This window comes from Crocodylus siamensis, chromosome 1 (genome assembly GCF_052110815.1).
Source record: "Crocodylus siamensis isolate JL-2025a chromosome 1, ASM5211081v1, whole genome shotgun sequence".
Classification (NCBI taxonomy): Eukaryota; Metazoa; Chordata; order Crocodylia; family Crocodylidae; genus Crocodylus; species Crocodylus siamensis.
Genome location: NC_143395.1, coordinates 95,826,381 through 95,849,996, shown reverse-complemented (window position 1 = coordinate 95,849,996; position 23,616 = coordinate 95,826,381). Strand labels below are relative to the sequence as shown.

At 42.9% G+C, this 23,616-nt stretch overlaps 1 protein-coding gene across 1 annotated transcript in view; it reads right to left on the bottom strand.

Annotated features, from left to right (window-relative positions):
* Nucleotides 1-23,616, bottom strand: part of RFX6 (regulatory factor X6) — a 61,726-nt gene that overhangs the window by 2,460 nt on the left and 35,650 nt on the right. The window contains exons 10-18 of the mRNA XM_090031439.1: nucleotides 19,395-19,444; nucleotides 17,696-17,855; nucleotides 16,024-16,168; nucleotides 14,234-14,343; nucleotides 9,019-9,136; nucleotides 7,799-7,921; nucleotides 4,878-5,087; nucleotides 3,426-3,938; nucleotides 354-575 (exon numbers count right to left, since the gene is read on the bottom strand). Of these exons, the coding sequence (XP_089887565.1) occupies nucleotides 354-575; nucleotides 3,426-3,938; nucleotides 4,878-5,087; nucleotides 7,799-7,921; nucleotides 9,019-9,136; nucleotides 14,234-14,343; nucleotides 16,024-16,168; nucleotides 17,696-17,855; nucleotides 19,395-19,444 (1,651 nt within the window). The remainder of the gene's footprint in view (nucleotides 1-353; nucleotides 576-3,425; nucleotides 3,939-4,877; nucleotides 5,088-7,798; nucleotides 7,922-9,018; nucleotides 9,137-14,233; nucleotides 14,344-16,023; nucleotides 16,169-17,695; nucleotides 17,856-19,394; nucleotides 19,445-23,616) is intronic.

Here is a 23,616-nt window from a genome sequence, read left to right as displayed (position 1 = left end):
TTGTTAAGATGTCTATTATCATTTTCCCCCTCAGCCCTCCCTTTTCTAGACTGAACAAAACCAAGTCTTTTCAAGCCTTCCTTAAGAGGCCATGTTTTCCATGGTTTTTAAAATATTGTTGTTGCTTCCCTGTTAGCCTTTCCCCAGCTTGTCCACAACTTGAAGTGTGGTATCTAAGACTCATCCCTGCATTCCAGGTGGGGCCTCCCTAATCCTGACTACAGCAGAATAATTACCTCCCATGTTTTATACTGATGTGAGGACAGTGGGACTTAGCCAAGGCATTTAGAACTATTGTAGCAAGGTGTTACAAGCTTTATTTATAGTGCTGCTTGGTCACCAAATATACTTACCAACAGGGGTTCGACAGAGAAGTGACGGTGAGGAATCTGTATAGTATGAGCCTGCCTGTTTCCTTCCATTATCATCTAAGATGTTCAGTGGGTCGTGGATATCATTGTATGATGGCAGTGATCTCATGCTGCTTACGCTACTGATTACAGAAACATGCTGATCCACCATGGATCCAAGTCTGTGAGATTCTGGGTAGTTTATGTTGTTTCCATAGTATCCTACTGAGAGGAAATAAATAAGATAAAATAAACTTCACAAGAAAGGAAGGATGGTCTAAGGGTTAAAGTGCATATCTCAGAAAGAGAATATCTGTGTTCTATTGTTATTTTTGTTGGTGAACATGGAACCTCTTTGAATCTAAAGAGACCTTGGATTAAAATCTCTGAGCATCTATACACGTGCTCTGGGGAAGGGGTGTGCATTTTAATTAGAGTAGCTCTTGAGAGCCGCTCTAATTAAAATGCCTGTAGCATCTTATGTATGCTGTATCCTGCACCATTTTGGCTGAGGGAGCATTCTAATTAGAACCCTCCAGCAGACTCAATCCACACCTTCTAATTAGAACGCATCAAAGCAGACGTTCCACATGAGTATGGGCACCCTCTAGGTTTAAAGTCACTTTTTCAGGTCAGATCCAAAATCAAGAGGTAAATGTTAGGATTCCAGGGAGGATGCAGAGAAAAAAATCTAATTAGAACAGATACTCTTACATTGATTTTGTGCCTCAGAATATGAACCTGAGAACTAGCTTTTATATGATCTTAAATTCAAACTCTAAACACATCTCTCATTATACTGTTTTTGTTCAAAACCTAAAAATGAAGGATTATTTATGAAACTTCTAAGGGCATTTATATACATGCTCTGGGAGGCAAGGGGGGTGGTGCTTTAATTAGAGCTGCTCAAAGAACCGCCATAATTAAAGTGCCCGGAGTGTCATGTGTATCAGCATCCTTGTGATGAAAAATGGTAGCGGGGTTGCTTTAACTAAAGCTTGTTAAATGAGCTTTAGTTAAAGTGCCCCCACCGCCATTTTTCAGTTCAGGACACTGCATACACAAGATGCTACACATATTTTAATTAGAGCGGCTCCTGAGAGTGCCCAGATTCTAATCCCAGTTAGTTAAAGCACCCCCACCACCATTTTTCAGCGCAGGGAGGCTGATACACGTGACACTGGAGAATGCTGGAGCATGGTAATTACACTGCTCTAGCAGACTCGACTGAGTCTGCTCCAACACACTATAATTACAGCACATCAGAGAAGCCTTGCTACATGAATATAGATGCTGTAAGTTATCAGTGGGTGTGTCTACATATGTAATTAGTGCAGATGAATAAACTCTGGAGCTTATTGCTCTTGAATTTTTTCGTCCTAGGCGCACCATTTGAACATATACCCAGGAGCAATTAACTCCTGAGCAATTAGCTTCAGAGTTTATTCATATGTAGCACATGGAGCTCAGTTGGAGCAGTCCTGGCTAGCAGGAGTCCCCAGGGGTCAGCCTACCAGCGTGGGGCTGCTCTGACCAGGCTCATGTTCTGCGGAAGGGCTGGTTGGGGCACAAGGTTCTTTCAGTGTGAGGCTAGCCAGCAGGCAGCCTCCATACTGACACACCTTCATGCCCCAGCCACCAGGTCAGTGTCTATACATGCACTGCTGTGCCCAAAAAAACTCTGCAGCAGGATGGTACTTGTATTTACAAGTACTACTCTACAGTGAAGTTTATTAGTTTCAGTGCCCTAATAATAATGCACATGTAGATGTTTACTGCAAAGCTATTTAGTCAGCTTTTCAGTAAATGTCTCATGTAGACATGCCCAGTGAGTGACATGCTTTAGTTCAGGGGTGGGCAAAATGCAGCCCGGAGGCTGTATGCGGCCCACCAGGCCATTCAATCTGGCCTGCAGGGCCCCTAAAAAATTTAGAAAATTAATATTTATCTGCCCTGGGCTGCCTGTCATGTGGCCCTTGATGGCTTGCCAAACCTCAGTAAGCAGCCCTCTACCCAAAATGATTGCCCACCCCTGCTTTAGTCAGTATGTTTCACTTAATTGTGTACATAAATTTGGAATTTGTCCTAACCAGTTACTGTATGTAATATTACTGTGCAAGTTCCTTTAGAACAAGTACCATTATGTATACATATAACCTGTTAAGCATTAAGGAACTATGTATGTGCAATGAGGAGACAAGAGACCTTAACATTTGCCCCTGGTTTTAGCACAGAATGAAATTTTCATTTTAAAGTTCCAAATTAAACTGTGACACCCAGAAGCAGAACATAGAGGAGCAGTTGTTCAAAATTGATTCCATAATTCCATTCTGTCCTTTTTATAATATGGCCCAAAATAACGAATAGCTGAATGGATGATTTAGGTAGAAAAGTAAGAAAATCTACAGGATAACAATATCTGGCATCTTTTTCTGGCATCTTTTATCCTGAAGGATCCCAAACCACTTTATACACTAATCTAGAGACTACAGTTTCTATAGGAATCATTTCACCCACACTGTCGCTGGGATGGAACATGGCAGCTGTGTTACAGGTCACAGAAATATATGCTACAGCCAAAATCCTAAATAGCAGCCAAGCCAAGTGCTTTTAGCATCTTTTATTTTTTCATTTTAACTTTGGGAGCTAGTGGCTGCTGCAGTGGCTCCTGATGCAAGACAAAGTAATGAGAGGGCTACTTTATCTTACCCCAGCTGCCTAAGAAGCTTTTTGAGCCACTGTAAGTATAGGGACACACTGGCTCTTTGACTGCTTTATCTGAACTGTGCCAGATGGAGGTTGGCATAGGAGATTCATAGCCACAATGCTAGTTGAGGATGCCCCTGGTTGCCCTCAAAGCCCCAGGCAGAAACCTGTCCTCAGGTAGCTGGTTGAGATGGAGTTACAGCTGCTCTGTGTCACCAGAGTACCAGAGTGCCAGATGCATAGGAAGACAAAAGATGTGAACAGAAACTGAAGAATGCCTTATGCCTAAAGCAGACAGAGCAAAAATTTTCTTCTAGATATAAAGGGACAGTCAGAGAGGAAAAAAAGGAGACTTTTAAGGATTAATACCATTGGAAGCATTAGACGGATATGTTGCTCCTGGACAGGCAGAAGACACTGAATTGTTCAGAAAATTGAAACTCCCAGTATTCAGAAACTGCATATTATGTGCATCTTGTGAAGCTGAGGAAGGCCCATAGCTAGAGGGAGACCTGGCATTGTATGGAGACACAGCACAGCTGCTATTGAAGTAGTCCCTGGAGAACTGCTGCTCGCTCAAGGCCGTAAATCGACCATGCTCTGCTCTGTGCTGATAAGATCCCGAAGTCGGATGAACCTGGGTCCTGAACATGGTCTGGTAATTGGAGTTGGGGCCATAGTAGCTCTGATTAGTTTGTGAGAGAGTCTGATAGAGAGACTCTGAATAGGAAGAGCAGTGTGAATGTGTAGATAACACTGGGCCTACACTCGGAGGTCTCCCAGCCATTGGCCCCTGATTGATAACACTTCCTCGACTGACCATGGCTGGAGAAATGGGTGGAGTCATCAGAGGGCCGGTGCTTTGCGAGAGCTCCGTCTGCCCTGAAAGAAACAAATATTGGCACTATTTAGTATCATGCTGTCTCATTTTCAGACACTGACTTGGGAAGGTTTCTTTAAAGCTTAAAGTATAACTATCCGATGACTTGGTGAACACAAGTTATGGTTCTAAGTTGCAACAGAGGATAAGCTTTGTTAGAGCCTACAACTTGCACAGACGTCACCCTTTATGTCAAGCTAGAGCAACTCACACAATTCTCTTTGGAGGTACCCTGTTCCATCCTTCACATGCTGATCAACCTTGAGGCTGCCAAGTTAAGTAGTAGTTAAAGCAGCTCTCAACCAGATTGCCATGGCACTCTGGGGTGTCATGAGATCCTTTTAAGGGTGTAGAAGAGTATTGTGCAACCTTAGAACTGTTAGGTGTGCAAATTCTTACACATGATTCACAAAATAAGTCCAGAGATTTCAAATAAGAAATCACAGTGTCAAAAACATTTCAACCTGCTGTGGCCTTTCTGAATTCTTTACAACAGAAGAATTGCTCTATTATTTTTCCGCAGTCAAGAGATATGTGAAATTAGTTTTTAAAATGGGGTTTTGCTAAATTCAGAAAAGTTATGGAGTGGTGCCTTGAGGTTAAAAAGGCTGAGGACCACTGGACTAGAGGCAATAACACAGTGAGTTGTTACCCATCATGTCAGTTCATGGGCTCAGGCTGACGATGTTCATACCCTCTGTACAAAGGGAAACCAGTCTGAGCAAAAGAGGTCCACAGTAATTTAAATCAAAGTGAGTGGCAGTGGTAGCTGAAGGCTTTATAAGCCTGTATCGTGTGTAACAGTATAGAGGGGGACTTAGAAACTTCAGTCACCAGTGGGTTAAATAAACTTTACACAGTGTTTTTTTTTATAACTCTGCAAGACTGGACTTAAAGAGCAATAATACCAGCAAAAGATAAGAGGAGAGACTGATGCCAACCTGTTAGCTGCAGAGTCTCATTGTCCCCTGGGGAGAAAGGATTCAAACCAGAGGGCAAGCTGTTGTGCTGGTTAGCTGATAGTGAAATGTAGGCTTGCTCCACAAGGCACTCATTTTTTACTGATGTGTCGCTAGCCAGGGTAGCCGCTTTGTTACGATTTGCCAGGAAGCAAGAGCTTGGTGATGCCGTGAAGGTGGCTTTACTTGCATCTGGAAAAGTTAGTGAAAATACCTGGTAGCCCATGCACATATACATAGTGTGGAAAGTCATGTCAGCATGTAAACAATATGTGAAGTGACTCATGATAATGGTACATAGTAGATCAATTTGGTAACTTATTTTAAAATTCAAAATCTTATAAAGATCCCAAACATTGCATGTAGTCAACATATGCATCTTTTTAAGTGTTGCCGTGGTCTTCCTTTTCAAGCCTCTTCTATTGTGTTCTATACCCACCGATCTATGCTATAGATACCAGCAGAAGAATTGCTCCAAATTGAAGCAGTAACAGTAAATACACGGATCAGGTTGATCCCTCCTGTAATTTTACTGCAGTAAATTAAGTCAGATGAGTCGCACTAAGGATGAATTAGGTTCATGTTTTATCCTTAATTACATGAAGGAGAAAAGCAGGGAGATTTAAAGTCCCTTTCCCAGTTGAGACCTGTGCTTTTCTGCACTTCAAGTTTTCAGTACCCCAACCTCAATGAAGTCAGTAAGAGTTTTGCTGTTCTTCAAGTGGGATGAAGATTTTACCCTGCATCCTCACTATAGTCCCCAAACTGAATTTAAATGCTGAACAGAAGAAGAGTCTTCTGTAGAGCTGAATTTAATAACAACAATAGCTAATTTCCATTATAAGATAAAAATCAGTGGGCTTTACTGATCTGAATGGGTGCAATTAGACAATGAAGAAACAGCTAAAAATGAGTTTAATCTAGATTGGTGTACATCAGATGTAAGTCTGCTGAACCAAATGCAGTTATCCTGGATTTATATGGAATAATAGAGACCTAGATTTGGTCCAGATGCGGTTTCCTAAGCTTTGTTTAGTCCAGAAGACTGGACTGGATGACCTCATATGGTCCCTTCCAGCCCTCCTTTCCTGTGATCCTATAATCATGGTGGACATTTATACACATGCTTCAGGAGTGTGTGGGGGGAGGAGGGGTGCTGTAATTAGAGTGGCTCCAAGAGCTGCCCTAATTAAAGCACCCAGAATGTCATGTGTACCAGCCTTCCCATGCTGAAAAATGGTGGGAGGGGCGCTTTACCTAAACCTTATCAAATGAGCTTTAGCTAAAGTACCTCCACCACCATTTTTCAGCATGGGGACACTGATACATAAGACACTGGAGTCTGCTGGAGTTCCAACAGACCCAATTAATGAAATCTGCTCCAATGCATTGTAATTACAGCGCGTTGGAGCAGCCTCTTTGCACATGTATGGGCACCCGGTGAGACTAAACAATTTCCATGGGTTGGTCCACAGCATAAAGATAAATTTTGCAGATATTTCCTGGTTGTGTTCACTGGCCCCACCCCTCAACACTGATTGGCAGAGAGGCCTGAGAGGAGGGACAAGGGGGTGGCCACCATTCTGTCTGCTGGCAGCCCTTCATGAGGCCCAGCTCGTTGGCACTGACTGGTGGAGAGGCCCCAGTGTGGGGATTAGGGATGAGGAGGCAGCCACTATCTTGTTTGCTGCCCCTTGTGTGGCCCCACAAGCTGGCACCTTCTCCCCCTCCCTCCAGCAGACTGTGAAGCTGGGCCACGGCAGCTTTTTATTTTTATAAATTACATGAAGGAGAAAAGCAGGGAGATTTCATCCCAGATTTCGTGTTTTCCATAAAATCGCGAACTGAGTAGACTCCTTACCTATAATCCTACGTTAAAGTGCCTGGAACATGATATAAATGTCACCATTCAAGCAGTATAATAGCTGGGAGTGTTTTAAAATGCTCTTTAAAGATGAATTCTGTTCTTTGCTTTATGCTAATACTTAATACTTTGTCATATACTTAATATTAAAGCACACAAGTAGTTCAGCTGAAGTTAACCAGACTGATCTTGTGTTTTAAGGCAGAAGGCAGGGCAGTCTAGCATCTTTAAGACTAACTCCTGCAGAAAGACATAAACTTTTGTACGTGCCTGCCTACTTCATTAGAGAGCATCCAATGAAAGATTATACCTTTCTGAATGAATTAGTCTTAGGGTGTCTAACTCATCCAGTCCTGGAGCCTGGATGAGCATACCTGAGCTTGTCTGCAGACTGGACCAGGATCAATCCCCTGCAGAGTGTTTGTGGTGCTGAGCCCTGCCCATGTACCATGAGTGCTGGCCCTCAGGGGTGGCATGAGGAGCGCAGACAGGACCTGGTGCCATGGGCAGCACAGGATGCCACATGCAGCCCACATCCCAGACCACTGTGCCATGCACAGTACTAGGTCCAGCTTACATGTAGCAGAAAGCACATGTACCAAGCTGGCCACAGACACTGGTATGTGCATAGCAATCTCCAGGGCTGGTCAGTCCAGCACATGACACGTGGCCTAGTGCAGTACATGAGGCACAGGGGGCTGGCACATGGTGCACACACATCATGCTGGTTCCCTGTTCTATATGCAGTACATTCTAGCTCTGGGCTCACTGTGCATATGACCCATGGGGCCAGCATGGGGTGTATACTGTCTGTGATGCCCAGGCTGGATCTAGTGCGTCACATGGCACAGGCTGCATGCAGCACCCCAGGCCACCCCCATGCTGTCTGCAGCATGCGTGGCACCAGGTCCAACCTGACTTCAGACCGCTGTGGCTAATTACCTCTCTTGTATTTTAAGTTACACAGGTAGGTAGGTCTTGCAGGGCCATGGCTTACATAAATAAAAGCAAAAAGAACCAAACTTCACAATCCAGTTACCCAAGTTCTTTATGTACTTGTCCAGTAGATTCTGGAGTTCCTGTTCTTTGTCATTGTTGAACTGGGTCTCCATTGCTAACAGAATGTACTCATCTAGTAGCATACGAATCAAATGAAAAGAACCTTTAAATTGAGAAAGAGAGAGAATGAGAAAGAGTAGCTGAGTTATCTTTGTGACCATCTCCCAACACTTTACAAGAAGTGAGTGAAACAAACAAATAATTGTTGGACTTTAAATGACCTGCTAAGACCAACAAGGAATAGTGCCAGACTTCTAGCTCTAATCTCTCTTTGCACAGGCCCACCTAGTTCAATTGTTTACTGTCCTGTAGGCTATTTGGCCACTAATTACATCAAAGAAAAATACTGATGAAAGTGAGACATGCTTTATACTTGAAGAGGGCACACACTGGAGTTAGATAAGGCTGAGCTTGACTTGAATGTGCCTGACTCTGCTTTATTTTTGTTTGCCTTGTAAGCGGACAATGGTTGACAAAGTATTGGAGCTTATTTCAAGGAACTATCACATTAAAACAGATATCTCCCTGTAGGCTTTCCAATTGCTCTTTCAGTTTAAGATGAAAGTTAATTTGCAGCTACAGAGAGAAATTAGGAAATGATGTGCTAATGAGAAGTGATTTTCATTTAGTTCAGAAGCATTTTCTCATTTTGAAATACCCATTTTGAAGGACATTAAAATGTTAAAAAAATAATACTTTAGGATATGCTATTTGTATTAGGATCCTAAAAAAACCCATAAATGTAATGTTGCATTTCCATGCCTAGGAATCCTAGAGCTAAACCTAGAGATGTTTAGCTACATTTCTTATAAAATGGCCTCGCTGAAAAAAACAGTCACTGTTTTACTAAATGGATTCATACACAATATTAGTTTAAATTGCTTTTCTCAGATCTTGGGAAATGTGATTGTGGCTCTGTTGCTCAATCAAATTATACCTATTAGTTGTAGCTCCTAAATGACACACTAATTTGAAAAAAAAATAACTTTAAAAGCTTAATAATCAACCCCAGCTTCCAATGAATTACCACTACGATTTTTTTTTAAAGAGGGAGGAGGCAATGCACGTTATACAGTCTTTTGGAATCTGGTCAGAGAAATATCAGGACAATCTCATGTATTTTTCAGGTGGTGTGAAGGTTAACCAGAGCACTCAGCAGGTGGGCAGGAAATAGATGGGGTTTTATGAAGCCCAGAGTACCAAAACTTGATGCGTTGTTTAAGGTGAGATTATGCATCACTCGGGCACCAAAAAAGCTCCATTTGAGAAGGAAATCTTGAGCTCTCTTCTTTAATGACCTTCCATTTTGTTTGCTTGCCTAAAAGAGAGATGAAGAAAGAAAAATCAATAAGTAAACTAAGTTTACTTCTCCAGACAGGGAAGTCCACCCCTTTCATGAAGTCAGAAACACAGCAAGGCAGGAAGGAGAGTGAATTGTTCTTAACAGTTCATAGGATTTCTAGACCACTTGGCTGAACAGAATAGCTCGGTTTGGCTGGAAGGTAGAATACTTCAGTGGTATGTCTCAAAGGAGCAGCATGCACCCCTAAATGACCACCCCCACCCTTAGAGAAGCCTGTTAATTGACAGATTGCACTGTCCCCTGCCTGGGAAGGGTGCTGGCTGTAAAGTAGCACTTGACAGGTGCTGAAAAGTAGCAGCTACCACAGACAGCTGGGGAGGGTTCCTTCCCTGGAAGAATGTCCCTTTCTATCCCATGAATCAGGTGATTGGCAGGAGGGGGGCATTCTCCCATAGTGGGAACCCATCTGGTTCTTCCTTCAGAATAGCCTCACTTTTTTTAACTCCCTGGGCTGACCTGGAGGAGTGCAGGGAAAGGAAGCTGCTATGGCAAGACTCTGCATGGTCCATGCTTCCTACTGGTCTGGACTGACCCAAAGCAGTGTGGAGCTTTTTGCTGTCATGACAAAGCTCCAAGGCCTTGCCACCATGGATGGCGAAGCAGCCTAACTCCCTCTGCACTGCTCCAGGTCAGCTGGGCAGTTCAGGCGGCAAAGGAAAGCCAGAAGGGCTGGGAGCTGGGCTAGGGAAAGCTTCTGCGTCTCCAGTTCTCAGCCCCTCTGGTTTTCCCTTGTCCCCATCATTCAGATGAGCAATGGGACTAACAATTTCCAATCTGGGAGGGCTGGGAGCTGGGCATGTGGAGGCTTTATCAGGCCTGGCTCCTCTTTGCTGTTCTGCTGCCCAGCTGATCACAGAAGAAACTATCCTGGGAGTGATTTAACCTGAGTTGTTGTCAGGTTATTTTTCTCCTGGAAGCCATTTATGCTTTGGGAGAAAAAGACTGAACATCTGCACATTTTTGGTTTCTACCAGGAGAATGGTGATTCTCCAGGTAGAAACTGGGTATCTGTATCTGGCCTCTATTTATTTACTCTTGGCTGTCACTTCACCAGGAGGGCTTTGCTGTATGTGGTAACATTAGAAGCTGTCATTTTCTCAAATGGCAAACAGAAAGAAGTAGGTTTGCGAGTCTCACAATAACTGCATTTTAACGTGAACAGAAGGTGGAGGGCAATGGAAGGATTACATTTACCGTAAATCATTACCTAAACTGGACTCATGTAGTGGGCACTTGTGATTCTCATTTTTTCTAGATGATTACAGATACACATGCCATTCTGTATCTATTATGTGATATTGTATTAAACAAACAGATATGTCTTCCAGGGTTGTTTCCCCATGATGAGTTAGGGAACAAAATATAACATTTTAGTTAGTAAATATAAAATTCTATCTTTATATATTCGAGGGCTCAAATGTCATTTACAATTGATGGGAGTTAGGCATCTGTGTGGCCCTCTTCCTCTTTCTACACTTTCACTTCTGTGTATTTCTGGAATTGTTGCTAAGCACTTTGCAACAATACCAGAAATACTCAGAAGTGAAAGTGTCCAAGGTCACTTAGCAAGTTGGCGGCAGAGCCAGGATTAGAAATCATTCCTCTGTTTATTAGCTACCTTCCCATTTATATTACAGTGCTTAGTAAGATGTGAGGAGCAGATTTCAGTATTACAAAGCACCAGGGACCCAGGTTTTCCATTTCCCGTGGGGAAACAGAAAAACCCGCAGATATTCCTTTTTCCCAGAGAAAAATGCAGTTTTCATTTTAACAGAGAAACATGCAAATTTTGCTCTTTTGCAGAGTGTTCTCTGCAGGCTGGTAGATTTCTAGGCTGCAAGGGGCTAGGGGGAGCAGGAGGAGGGACCTGGAGAGCAGCTCCCACAGGTAAGTCTGTGGGGGAGTGGAATTGAGGCCCCCATGGGGGTAGAAAGGGGGCTGAGCAGGGCAGGGCTGGGGGTGGGGCCATGCATGGGGCTTGGGGATCAGGGCTGCAATGTGCAGCCACAGGGCCCCAGTGGGGAGCAGAATGGGGCCATAGGCGGACTGTTTGGGGAGTGGGGGAATGGGGTCGGCTCCCTGCCTTTGTCCATGCTCCTGGGAGGGCAGGGGAGCACCTGTCCCCAGATCTGTGTGTACAGTGGGGGTGGATGTGGGCTGCCTGCTGTGGGCTTGAGGTCCCTGCCCTGCTGCCCTCCCCCCAGGGCCTCCACAGCTCAGTGGGTGGGACCTGGCACAGCAGGTCACAACAGGACCAGGCAGGGAAGCTTGATATCACCGCTCTAAGCCCCATACTGCCCACTGTCTGCCCTGAAGCAGCGACGGGTACAACCCCATGCTGCCACCCCCACTGCTTTGAGGCAGGCAGGAGGAACACTGCCCTCATAATGGCTCAACGAGCTTTCCTGCCTGGCCCCGCTCTGTGTTGCTGCACTTGACAGGCTGCAGAGGTGGGAAGGGAGCAGGAAAGGGAGCCTGATCCTGCAGCAGGCAGCCTACCCCCACCCTGAGCACCAATCTGGAAGACACATGCCCCCCTCACTGTCCCCAGGAATGCACGCAGAAGAGAGCCAGCCTCACCCCTCCACGTTGGGCTCCATGCTTGGGCTGCAGCAGTCACTGTCTCCTGCAGGCAACAACTGGGGCTCGGGTGTTGCTGTGGGAGTAGAGGGCTGCAGACCCAGGTCCCTGGCCCCATAGCCCTGGCAGTTGGGGAGGGCAGGGGGTTGTGGGTGGGGGGTGAGTGTTACCAGCAGGGCTGGGTGGGGGCTGTGGAGGGAGATTAAGGCTCATCTGGCTGTGGTTGTGAGAGGCACCAGCAGGACTGTGGGGGCTGTGGGGCAGAGTGAAGGGCACTAGCTGGGCCAGGGGGCTGTGGGTGATGAGTAAGGGGTACAAGTAGGGTCCAGGGGGCTGTGGGTAATGAGTGAAGGGCCTGGACCTGCATCCTGGTGAGTGAAGGGGGCAGAGAGAGATGATTTTTCTATGATAAAAAACCCCAAATCAAATACCAAAATTTATAGGTACTTAGAATTTATTTTACTATAGTGACTGAGGCACTGGTAGGCTTCCAAATTACTTTACAATTGTAAATATATCAATAAAACAGTGTGTTCACTTGATACCTGTATATATAGTTGTGTTTCATTTTAATCATGGATTTTGGAGTTTTTATCAGAGAATTTGCAATTTTTTATCAGAAAAAAACAGGATCCCCGCAAATCACTACATTTTCTAAATTTTTGTAAAGAAACATTCCTTTCATAGGCACCAACTTTGGTTTTTACCAGTGGGTGCTTGAAAACATAAAAAAACCCAGAACAAAACAAAATGGTGCTTTACTTTAAACTAGACACATTCCTGTGCTGAGCCCTGTGCATGCCCAGAAGAGGCAGCACGTTACTTTAATCCAGCTTGCCCCGCATCCGTAAAGACCGGGTGCTTCAGTGGGGCTTTTTTGGCACTTTTATCTAATAGCTGATTGAATCAGCTATAGTTAAAAGTGACCAAAAGCCCTACTGACGTGCCTAATCTTTACAGATGCTGTACACCCAGGTTGAAATAAAGCATTCCTTCTTTTAGTAAAGCATTTGGGAGGTGGGGGTTAACATTTGCAAGTAGCCACAGAGCTCTAATGCATAAAACCAAAATGGCCATAGCTTGTGGGTGTTGAGCACCCACTAATATTTTTCATGGATGCCTGAGACCCAGAGAACCCACAGAGTCGGCACCTATAGCTTCTTCTACACTGTAAAGGCCTGATTCAGAGTCAGGCATTTGCCTTACAGTCATTAATTTTACTATTTCCTGAAGCTCAGAATATCCCTAATACTCTGGTATTTTAGATGCTTTAAGTCTCACGTAGGGGTGCTATTTGCTATTCCAGTTGCAACCCAGAATGAAATGCAGGTCTTGACAGGTGAGCAGGAACCAGTTTGAGTTACTGTTGTCAAATACACAAGTGTTTTGGTTGTAGAAATCAAAACATAATAGTAATAATAATAATGATAATTTAACTGTACACAAACCTATGTGCTGGTGATATTAAATAATTTAATATGGGTACAGCAAAAATATTTTATTTCTCCATAAGAAGTCATTCCTAAAATATTTTGAGTAATAATAGTTTGCTCAAATTAAAACTACAATGGGGCACTTCATGGTGTTATTCGTTTCATATAAGTGATCTATTGTGGATATTCATTATATACAATTTCCTCCATTGTATTAAATAGAAGCATATGTAATTCACACAAATAATATAAAAAATACTAAAGAGCCACATCTCTAGGGAACAACTCCAGCTCACCTTATTCATCTGAGCAATCCCAGGGAAGTCAAAAAAATTATGGAGTATACTTATTTTATATGTATTCTCTGGGGTACTGATTCTGAGGCCAGAATTAAGAGGTCGCCGAGTTTTTTATTTAGAGGTCACTGAATGTGTTGGGATTTTAAAAAAACATTCAGCATTGGTTCTAACTTTTAAGTTATTAGAATAGATTCTCAGTGGGAGCATCTACATATGCAACTAATAAGAGTGAATATACTCTGGCCCAATTTGAGTTGGAGCAAACTAATTCTAACATCACTATCTGCACATGCATTTAAGTGCAGTGATTTACTGCGCTACTGGATACCACCTGTATCTGACAGGACTATCCGGCAGCACAAAAAATTAGTCTACCGTGCCCTAACTTCTGCACAAGCATAGACCGTGATGCTTTACTACACAGCAAATTAGTCTTCTGCACAGCAAACTATGTTGTGTAGCCGCACCAGCTACAGCTAACAGAGCTTTAACAATTTAGGCCACATGAGAACTTACCCATTGACTGGTCATGGATTTCAGTGGGCACATTTATACAAGGTGCTTTACTGAACAGCAGACTAATTTGCTGCACAATAAAGCATCACTGTCTATACATGCCCAGTGAGAAGAGAGTAAAGCCAGTACTGATTGCTTTTGAAATATCCATCTTATAGCTAACGGGACAGCTTATATAAGTAAGGTGAGTAGGTCAGACAGAACATTTGATAAACATTTGATACCTTGATAACCCTTTGCTCAACCACAGTATCCAACCACTCAATAAATGATTCCACAGTGGCATTCTTCTTTAGCAGGTCCTTCAGTTCTTGAAACACTGTAATAGAGTCATCTACCATGTAAAAAGGAAAAAATATCGTTGCACACTACTCTGAAGAGGAGAGAAAACCACTCACCAGTCATTTGACAATTTTGTAGCATGGAAAAGAAAGGCAAGGCAAGAATTAGAGCAGTGAAAGAATAAGAAATTCACCAGTGAAGCAAGCATTCAGGTGTTAAAAGTTCTTCAACACTGCAAATTAAGGGAGACTATGACTACGACAATAGATGTTTTCTAAGAAAATAACATTAAATAAGAGAATACTGACTTTTCCATTTGTTTAAGGATCTACTTTTGGAACTATGTCTAGCTCCAAGTTTAGAAGGGCACAGAACACAGAATTACCATCTGATAATGTGTGTGTTAGGAGTGGATAACAGCTTATTGTGTTAGCTTCTCCAATGCCAATGGAGTCTCATTAGGAATAGCACAATCAAATAGCAAATACTTCCAAGATTCCCTCCTTTATAAAGCCTTTGATAAGCTTACCCAATGGATTTATGGCTAATATCTTATTTTTGCACTTAAGATAGCAAAAGCAAAAAATAAAACAATAAAAGATGGGAAAATGAGAGTAAAAAAAGCAACTAAAATGGAACTGGTTGTGATCCATTACTTAACTGAAGATAAAACAAAATATAATTCCTTCAGACTTTCGTGTTAATAGAAGAAGCTTTTGCTGTCAATTCTGTCAGTTTCTGACCAATATGTCTCCAAAGTGATAAGTAGTAGTAATAATATATTTAGGCCCTGAAGAGAAGGTTGTATCCTTTTGCCTCAAAGAAGCACCTTTTCTCCTTTTATAGTACCAGTTTGATATAGGAATAAGTTTTAAAAAGTAGAAAATGATTTTGAAGAGAAATCAGTTTTAGAATTTTTTTACAGAAAATAAAGAGTAGAAAAATAGATATCTCATTTTATCAAGAACTTTAATTTTGTATAAAGATTAGTTTTCTCCAAAGTATCCTTTTATGCAAAAAAAGGTCAACCAGCTCTAGAACCTAGTAAGTGAAGCTAGAAAATAAAGGTGATTTTAGCAGTTTTTCTTTAGTAGCCCTAGTACCCTGTCTTTGCTATTAAGCAAGTTGTTAAAAAACATTTTCAGGAGCTGATCACTTTTGCTGGCCTATGTGAAAAATGTTATAATTTATATCTAGATTCTAGAAGATGATGTAGAGAGTATTTTCTAAACCAGTGGGGACTAACCTTTTTGGCAGACATGCCACAAGTTAGCCCACATCCTCCCTAAGTGCTACTATGATCCCCTTCCTTTGCCCAGCCTGCTGCTCTGCCTTTGCTCCCTTATTCTGTGTTCCCTGCTTGGTCTCCCATTCTGCTTTCTGCCCTATCTGCTGCTGTGTTGTCCCCTCTCTGATCTGTCATATGCCACACACAGAGGCTGCTGAGGCTACATCTAGCACTTATGCTTCAGGTTGTCCAGTCCTGCTCTAAATGACCACCATTTCAAAAAATTGTACAGCTGGGAAGACACCATCAGGTGCAACTTCGTTAAAGCTCTATTACCAAGACTGATTCTAGCATGTAGTATTTGGTCTTAAGGTTCTCTTGTTGGAAGCAATATTCCAACTGAAACTCTTTTTAAAATTTTTTTAGGTGAACCCTACCTATCATAGGCAATTCAGAGTTGGATGCACAAACTTTACTTCACAAAATACCTTACCACAGACTTACATTCAGTGTAGACCTCCCCATCAGAGTCTGGGCTGCCAGAGACCGTGAGAAGAGCTTGAGAGCCAATGCTATTCAAATCAACTTTTTCAATATCAGATACCATAGAGTTCACCACAAGCTGATCAAATAGGGCTGGTCGGGCAATCTGTAAAAGATGTCAGGGTAAAATGCTAAGGCTTACACCAGCATAAAGGACTCAGTGGGTGCAGATACATGTGCACTTTACTGCAGAGCTGACTAATTAGCTCCACAGTAGTGTCACTGTCTATATGTGTATTAAGGAGCAGTAAATTAATTAACTCTGCTGTAGGATAGTACTGTCTAGGACAAGTACTATCCTATGAAGGAGTCATTTAGTGCACCAAGATTCATGTGTAGATGCTGGCCTGGGCTGGTTGGGGCACAACAATGCTATAGTGCAGGACTGCCAGCTGGCTAGCCCCTCCCTGTAGCTCTCTTGTGCCCCAGCCAGCCCCCTCCATCACCCAGAGCCCTACTGCCACCCATAGTGCCAGGTCCTCTGCCAGTCTGGGGCTGCCCTGCCCCAGCTTAAATTTCTGCAGTCCTGGGTGCATGTGTAAATGCTGCACCCAAGAGCAGCTGACTCTGGCACGAACTGCACCTGGAGTTTATTCAGTCGGGATAACTGCACATGTAGATTCACCCAGTAACTCCTAGAAGAGAAAGCATCTTTGGTTGGCTCATGGGGGTTTTTTCCTAGGCTGATGAATGATCAGATTTTTTCACAGCTCAGCTATCAAACTTCCCCACCACTAGAAGACAAATATGTCAACAGTAATCATAAAGAGCTGTCATGACCAAGGGAGACCTGATTCAAACTTCATGCTAGCTACCTCTTGGTTTGTTCAAAATTAATACTTTAATAAAGTGCTTTCCACTGGAGTACTTGCAGAATGTCACTTTCATTTTTTAGTTTTCTTCATTTATAAATAAGAGAAGTGAAGGCATTTATATAATATTTCCAAAGTTACAAAGGAGAGCTAAAGCAGGCATTGAATATCAGATCTGTGTACTACCCACAGGGCAATGTGGTATTGTGCTGTTTCATAATTGTGAATAACTGGATATCGTCAGTGCAGAGCTAGCATCATCAGACCTATGTCACTTACGTAGAGAGATACCAGTTTAATCCAAAACAGAGAAACTCACTAAGCACCACACTGAAAGTCATGGAGAGGAGAATTCTTCTCTGTTAGGCCAGAAGGATCATTTGATATTTTCTACTTTGGGAAAAAAAATGTAATGCACGCTTATCCCGTATTGTAATTTGAGTGCCAAAGCAAGAAGAAGTGTTTGCGGAGAAAGGTACTGAAGGGGATTATAGCAGTATCACCTGAAATGCAGACAGATTTGCCCCTGACTAAAACTAGTTTAAAAATGGGAAGACTTGTTTCATGAACCTTTTATCATAAAACACATTCTATTTTGTTCAATGGAAAATTTCAAAATGCTTTGACCAGTTCTACCCATGGCATTCTTTCGCTTGTTCTGTGACACTCAAAGTCCTGAATCCACAAGGAGGGAGGGTTTTTTTGGCAGCAACTGGACTTTTAACAATACTGTGCTGTATCCACTGTTCTGTGAGGCTTATTACATGTAATGTACAATGTCTTGTATGATGCAAATTCCTGTTCTTATCTCTCAGGCTTACCTGAGCTAGGTGCAAGAATGACGTCTGTCGTTTCAGAGAAGAAACAAATCTTCGTGCAATAGGAAGTTTCTTTTCCATCAGGGCTTCTGGTAGGTTTTCCAAAGAAGAAACTACCCACTGTTCCCAGTTTTTAGCAAAAGTTCTTATATCTGCTAATAAACTACAGTAAAAATAATTTAATAAAGACCAACATTGATTTGCATCTTTTTTAAGAGGTATTATTTAAAAAGCCAAGGGACCTCCTGCAGAAATATCAGCAATATAATAATGTAGACAGACAAAATCTCAAGGAGGAAGGAATAGGAGGATTCACACATTACAGATACCAGTCCCAATCATAATGAATTGCTGGAAAGGTGCTTTGATACCATAGCCATGATTTTGATATAGGAATCTCACTAGGGAGAAATTAGTCTTTCTCCAAATAAAAGAACATTTTCAGTCTCCTTTATCCACAAAGATCTGTCCTGTAACCTACTTACCTTTGTACCTACTCCCTTCATTCTCTTCCTTTCATGTCCAAGTTCACTCAATACACTTGTCTGGAGGGTTTCTCCTAAAGGAATGGATTTTCTTCCTAAACTGGCTACATTAGCTATTCAGCTAATGCAGGGGTATTTAAGCTTTTTTAGTCTAAGTAACCCCAGTAGCTGGACACCGAGCATGGGGGGCGAAGGGGTGGTATGTGGCTGGACACGGAGCAGGGAGGTGGGGACAGCGTACAGGTAGGTGGGAGGGGATGGAGCATTGCCGCTTCCCAAGAGCAGAACCAGGGCAGAGCGGGGAAACTCACTGGGGGTGAGGGCAACAGTGCCCCTCGGCAGGGTGGGGAAGCTCACCGGGCTGGTGTGTGGTGGCAGTCACCGCCACATGTGAGCTTCCCCACCCCACAGAGGGGTGCCACTGCCCTCGCCCCACCCTGGCCCTGCCCTTGCAAAGCAGTGGCACTCCATCCCTGTCAAATCACGCTTACCCCCTAGGACCAGTCCAAGTACCCCTAGGGTAACATGTACCCCTAGTAGACAACCCCTGAGTTAATGGAAAAAAAGCTACAGCTATTATATCTGCTTTCAGCCAGATGCCATAACTCCTGGGACAGGGGTATCTTGAGTAAATGAGAACAGATTCTCAGCTGCTGTAATTTAAACTGGCAAGGATGCTGCTAGAAATGGTCACACTGAATACAGGTTGTAAGAGCTCTCCCCCTCATTACTCCCTTGCAAACTTTGTACAAGTAAAGATCTATTCTAAGGTGTTAATAGCAACCACAGCCCTTATCCCGTAATCTTTATCCATGCAATTAGTTTTCAGTCAGGAGAAGAGTGCCACTGAATTCAGAAAGCTAGAATTTGATCAGCTGGGCCCCAAAAATGGAAATTAAAAAAAATTATACTCATTCAATTTCATTTAATTACAAATGTAATGTGACTATCAAGTCATAGGAGGAGAGGGCAACTACCTAGTACATCCAGATTTTAAAATATTTTGAAAAAACTTCCACATAGGTCTATTTCAGTTTTACAGACTCCATCAGTTCAGACTACTATGGTTCCATTTTAGGAATGTATAGACAATTAATGTGAATGTAAAAATATATATATATACTATCAACTGGTCATCTGCTGCCTCCATAGCTTTTTTGGAACATTTTACCTCCTAATAATTAATATAGCATTAGTATAAGCTGCCAAGTACTTACTTTTCTGGCATTTCTTGCATTGTTGCAGGAATAAGTACATCTGTAAGGACCTTGAACAAGATAATAAAATACATTTTATTACACTTCCCTTTTCAACATATTGAGAAAGGAATTTAAGTCCTGGTAAATTTCACTTCCATTCTAAAGTCCTAAAAATCTTTTCCATTTACATCCCTTTGAAGCTTTCCCCCTGCTTCTTGAGAAAAGAAAAATCTAGATAAAGAAGAAAAGAAACAGACATAAATAGCAGTCTCTTTTCACATTCTTCATTGTTAAGGATATGTTAATTCAGTAAAATTTCCTATATTCTGCCTGTAGTCTGAATAGGAATCACAGTATTTGATAGAGGTATATCTCAAAACTTCTCCAAAATCCTTTCACTTTGTATTTTGTGAAACAAGAACTTATCATAATGGAATGAGTTGTGACTGTTAAACAGAGCCAGCACAATAATTCTGTGACAACTGGACAAGAAAGATGGTAGTAGAATGGATTATCATAGAACTATAGTAAATTAGGGTTGGAAGGGACCTCAAGAGGTCATTTAGTCCACCCCCTGCACAAAGCAGGACCATCCCCAACTAAATCATTCCAGCCAGGGCTTTATCAAGCTGAGCCTTAAAAACCTCCGAGGATGGAAATTCCACCACCTCTCTAGGTAACTTGCTTCACCATCCTCCTAGTAAGAAAGTTTTTCCTAATATCCAACCTAAACCTCCCTTGTTGCAACTTGAGACCATTGCTCCTTGTTCTATCATCAGCTACCACTGAGATCAGTCTAGCTCCATCCTCTCTGAGGCCATCCTTCAGGTAGTTAAAGGCTGCAGTCAAATCCCTCCTCAGTCTTCTCTTCTCTAAACTAATTAAACCCAGTTCCCTCAGCATCTCCTCACAAGTCATGTGCCCCAGCCCACTAACCATTTTCATTGCTCCCTGCTGGACTTTCTCCAACTTAGCCACATCCTTTTTATAATGGGGCCCCCAAACCTGGACACAGTATTTCAGATGTGGCCTCACCAGTGCCAGAGAGGAATAATTACTTCTCTTAATCTGCTGGCAACACTCCTATTAATGCAGCCCAGTATGTTGTTAGCCTTCTTGGCAACAAGGGCACACTGCTGAATCATATTCAGCTTACTGTCCACTGCAACCCCCAGGTCGTTTTCTGCAGAGCCGTTGTTGAGCCAGTCAGTCCCCAGGCTGTAGCAGGGCATGGAGTTCTTCCATCTTAAGTGCAGGACTTTGCACTTGTCCTTGCTGAACCTCATGAAATTTTTTTTGGCCCAATCCTCCAATTTGTTTACATCACTCTGAATCCTAGCATATCTACTACACCTCCCACCTTTGTGTGACCTGCAAACTTGCTGAGTGTGCAATACATCCCATTGTTCAGATTGCTAATGAAGATATTGAACAAAGCTGGCTCCAGGACCAACCCCTGGGACACTCCACTTGATACCGACTGCCAGCTAAACATCAAATCATTGATTACTACTCCCTGAGCCTGACAATCCAGCCAGGTTTCTATCCATCTGACAGTCCATTCATCCAACCCAGACTTCCTCAGCTTGCTTGCAAGAATGTTGTGGGAAATGCCTTGTTTAAGTCAAGTTATATTATGTCCACTCCTTTCCCTTTCTGCATCCACAGAACCAGTCATAGAAGACAATTAGGTTGGTCAGGCATGACCTGTCCTTGGCAAATCCATGCTGACTGTTCCTAATCACCTTCTTCTCCAAGTGCTTAGAAAGGATTCTTTGAGGACCTGCTCCATGATTTCTCCTGGGACTGAGTTGAGGCTGACTGGTCTGGAGTGTTGGATTGAATTTCTGAATATATCAGAAACTTTTGATGTGACCTTAAGCCAGCTGCTGTGCCTTGCTATAATAGAGGTACTTATCTTTCTCCAAGTCATTGTCTGCTTGGTCTATTTAGACAGTAAACTTTCAGGGGCAAAAGTTTCCCTCACAGCACAAAACCGTGACTCTCCCTTCTAGATATTTTAGGTCCCCAATATCAGGCTATTGGAGGACTTCGTTCTCTTCAATGTGCTTATCTTCACAGCACCCTGTCAGGTATGGACCCTGCTTGAGAGATGTGGAAATCAGAGGAAGTTAGGTGCATAAATCCAGTATGATCTGAGCTGAGGGGCATGAGCACATGAACAAGCTACTGGGAGGTAAAAGGAGATTTACCACAGGTCAGCTGCTTAATGGTAACTGCCTGAGGTGGTGCCCCCTCCTTCAATCATCCTCCCACACTCTCCCCAGCCCCAAGCAGCTCCTTGCAGGCTGGAAGGCTGCCAGTCTGCAAGAGGAAACCCACAATTTCCCGCGGTTTTCTCATTTAAAGGGGGAAATCCACATTTTTCTCCTTTAAAGGAGAAAAGCTGTTTTTTTACATGCTTTTCCACAGAGAACAGGAAACCCAGATCCCTGTTGATTAGTATCCTCAGCAATTGAGCTATCCCTTCTTCTCCTGCACGTATGTCCTGGAGAGTTTTCACCATTTGTTGCAGGTCCTGTAACTCATTCACAGAGATGTGAAAAAACTATTGAGAGATTCCACTGGACTCCAACCCCTCCAATTGTCTTTTTGGCAAAAAGGAAAGTCTAGACCAACTTTCTTATACAGTTCATATAATATAAACACATTTGTTCCAACTATTGTGATCATTATTGTAACCCACTAAAATTGTTTGATAATATAATATCAAGAATGTTTTGAATTCTTAGAAACAAGACCTAAGGGAAAGTGACATAGAAGAAATACTGAATTCTTTAATTTAAGTCATGGGAAATTTTATTATTTCAGGGTTCTAATTCTGTACTTTGTGGCATTTTCCCCCTTTGACATAGATATTATCTTTATTCATAACAAGTGTGTATGTAGATTTTGTACTATCCATTTGTAACATGAAAACCCACTATAAATCCAAAGCACATAAGGAGATAAGGCAGTGGAGATAGTCAAAGAGGAGTAATTCATATCTTTATACTATTTTCATACTACATATTGAATCTAGTAATATCTACTTTCTTTACTGCTGTAATGCCTTTCTGAAATACATTTTCCTTTGGTGGATATTTTTCTTGATTGCAGTAAAGAAATACAAATAGTCCCAGAAAAATATGTAGTGTTAAGTAACCCCAATTCTGTTCACGCATCAGCTTGGTTTTCTGACTTGTCAGTTGCTCCTTCATGTAATCTTTGTGGATCTGTGAAACTTAGCAGGAAGATTGCAATAATCCTTTCATATTTGTATGGTGTCTCCTGTGGAACTCCAGATGCTTTAAAGACTTTCATTACTTATGGATCAGACTTTTCTAAGAAATCCAACACACACACCTGAAAGTGGCATCCCTGATTGCTGCTATTTCCTTTTCATGGGTGGTAAAGTTAAACAGAGAGAGATTAGATGCCGAAGTCTAAGATCCCTACTCTAGCCTGGTTTGCACAGTTTTTACAGTGATTCAGTTTTTTAATTAGAGAGGGAATTCTTTTACCAAAATAGATGCATCAGGATAGCCCCGAGGGTGAAACACCACTCTGTACTACGCAGTAGTGAGAGTTCCTTAGCATACTACTGTGCCTATATCTATAGTAAGGGTGCACTGATAGAGATTTACGGGGGTGATACCGATAGCTGATTTTTAAGGGGGCATATTGGCCAATACTGATCCAATTTCTGATGTGCAGCCTGGCAGCTTGAAAAGAAGTGTCCGGCTGGTAAGTCTTTTGTGGTGGAAGGGGAGGGCATAGGTGTGGGGAGGGCAGATCAAGACCCCTGCGGTGAGGGAGGGAGTGGGGCTGAGGCTGGGGCAGGGGCATGTACTTCCCAGCCAGGTCAGAGCACAGGATGGAGCCGTGGCTCGTTGTGGGGTGTGGGGAGGGAGGGTGGCTACTACCACTGTGCATACCCTAGAAGGGCAAAGGGGGCACGTGCCCTCAGATCTGTGTGCAGGGTGGGGTGGGCTGCTGCTGTGGGGTAGGGCCGGGGCTGTGCTCCAGCCCAAAGCAGCAGCCCAATCTGCTTCGCACACAAATCTAGAGGCACACCCCCCCTCCATGCCCTCCCGGGGTGTGCACAGCAGCAGGAGCTGCCCTGTCTCCCCGTGACCCCCGGATGAACTGCGGCTCCATCCACTGGGGAGCACCTGCCACTGCTCCAGCCCCATTCCCTCCTTCATCACGGGGTCCTCAATTTGTACCCTATCCCCCT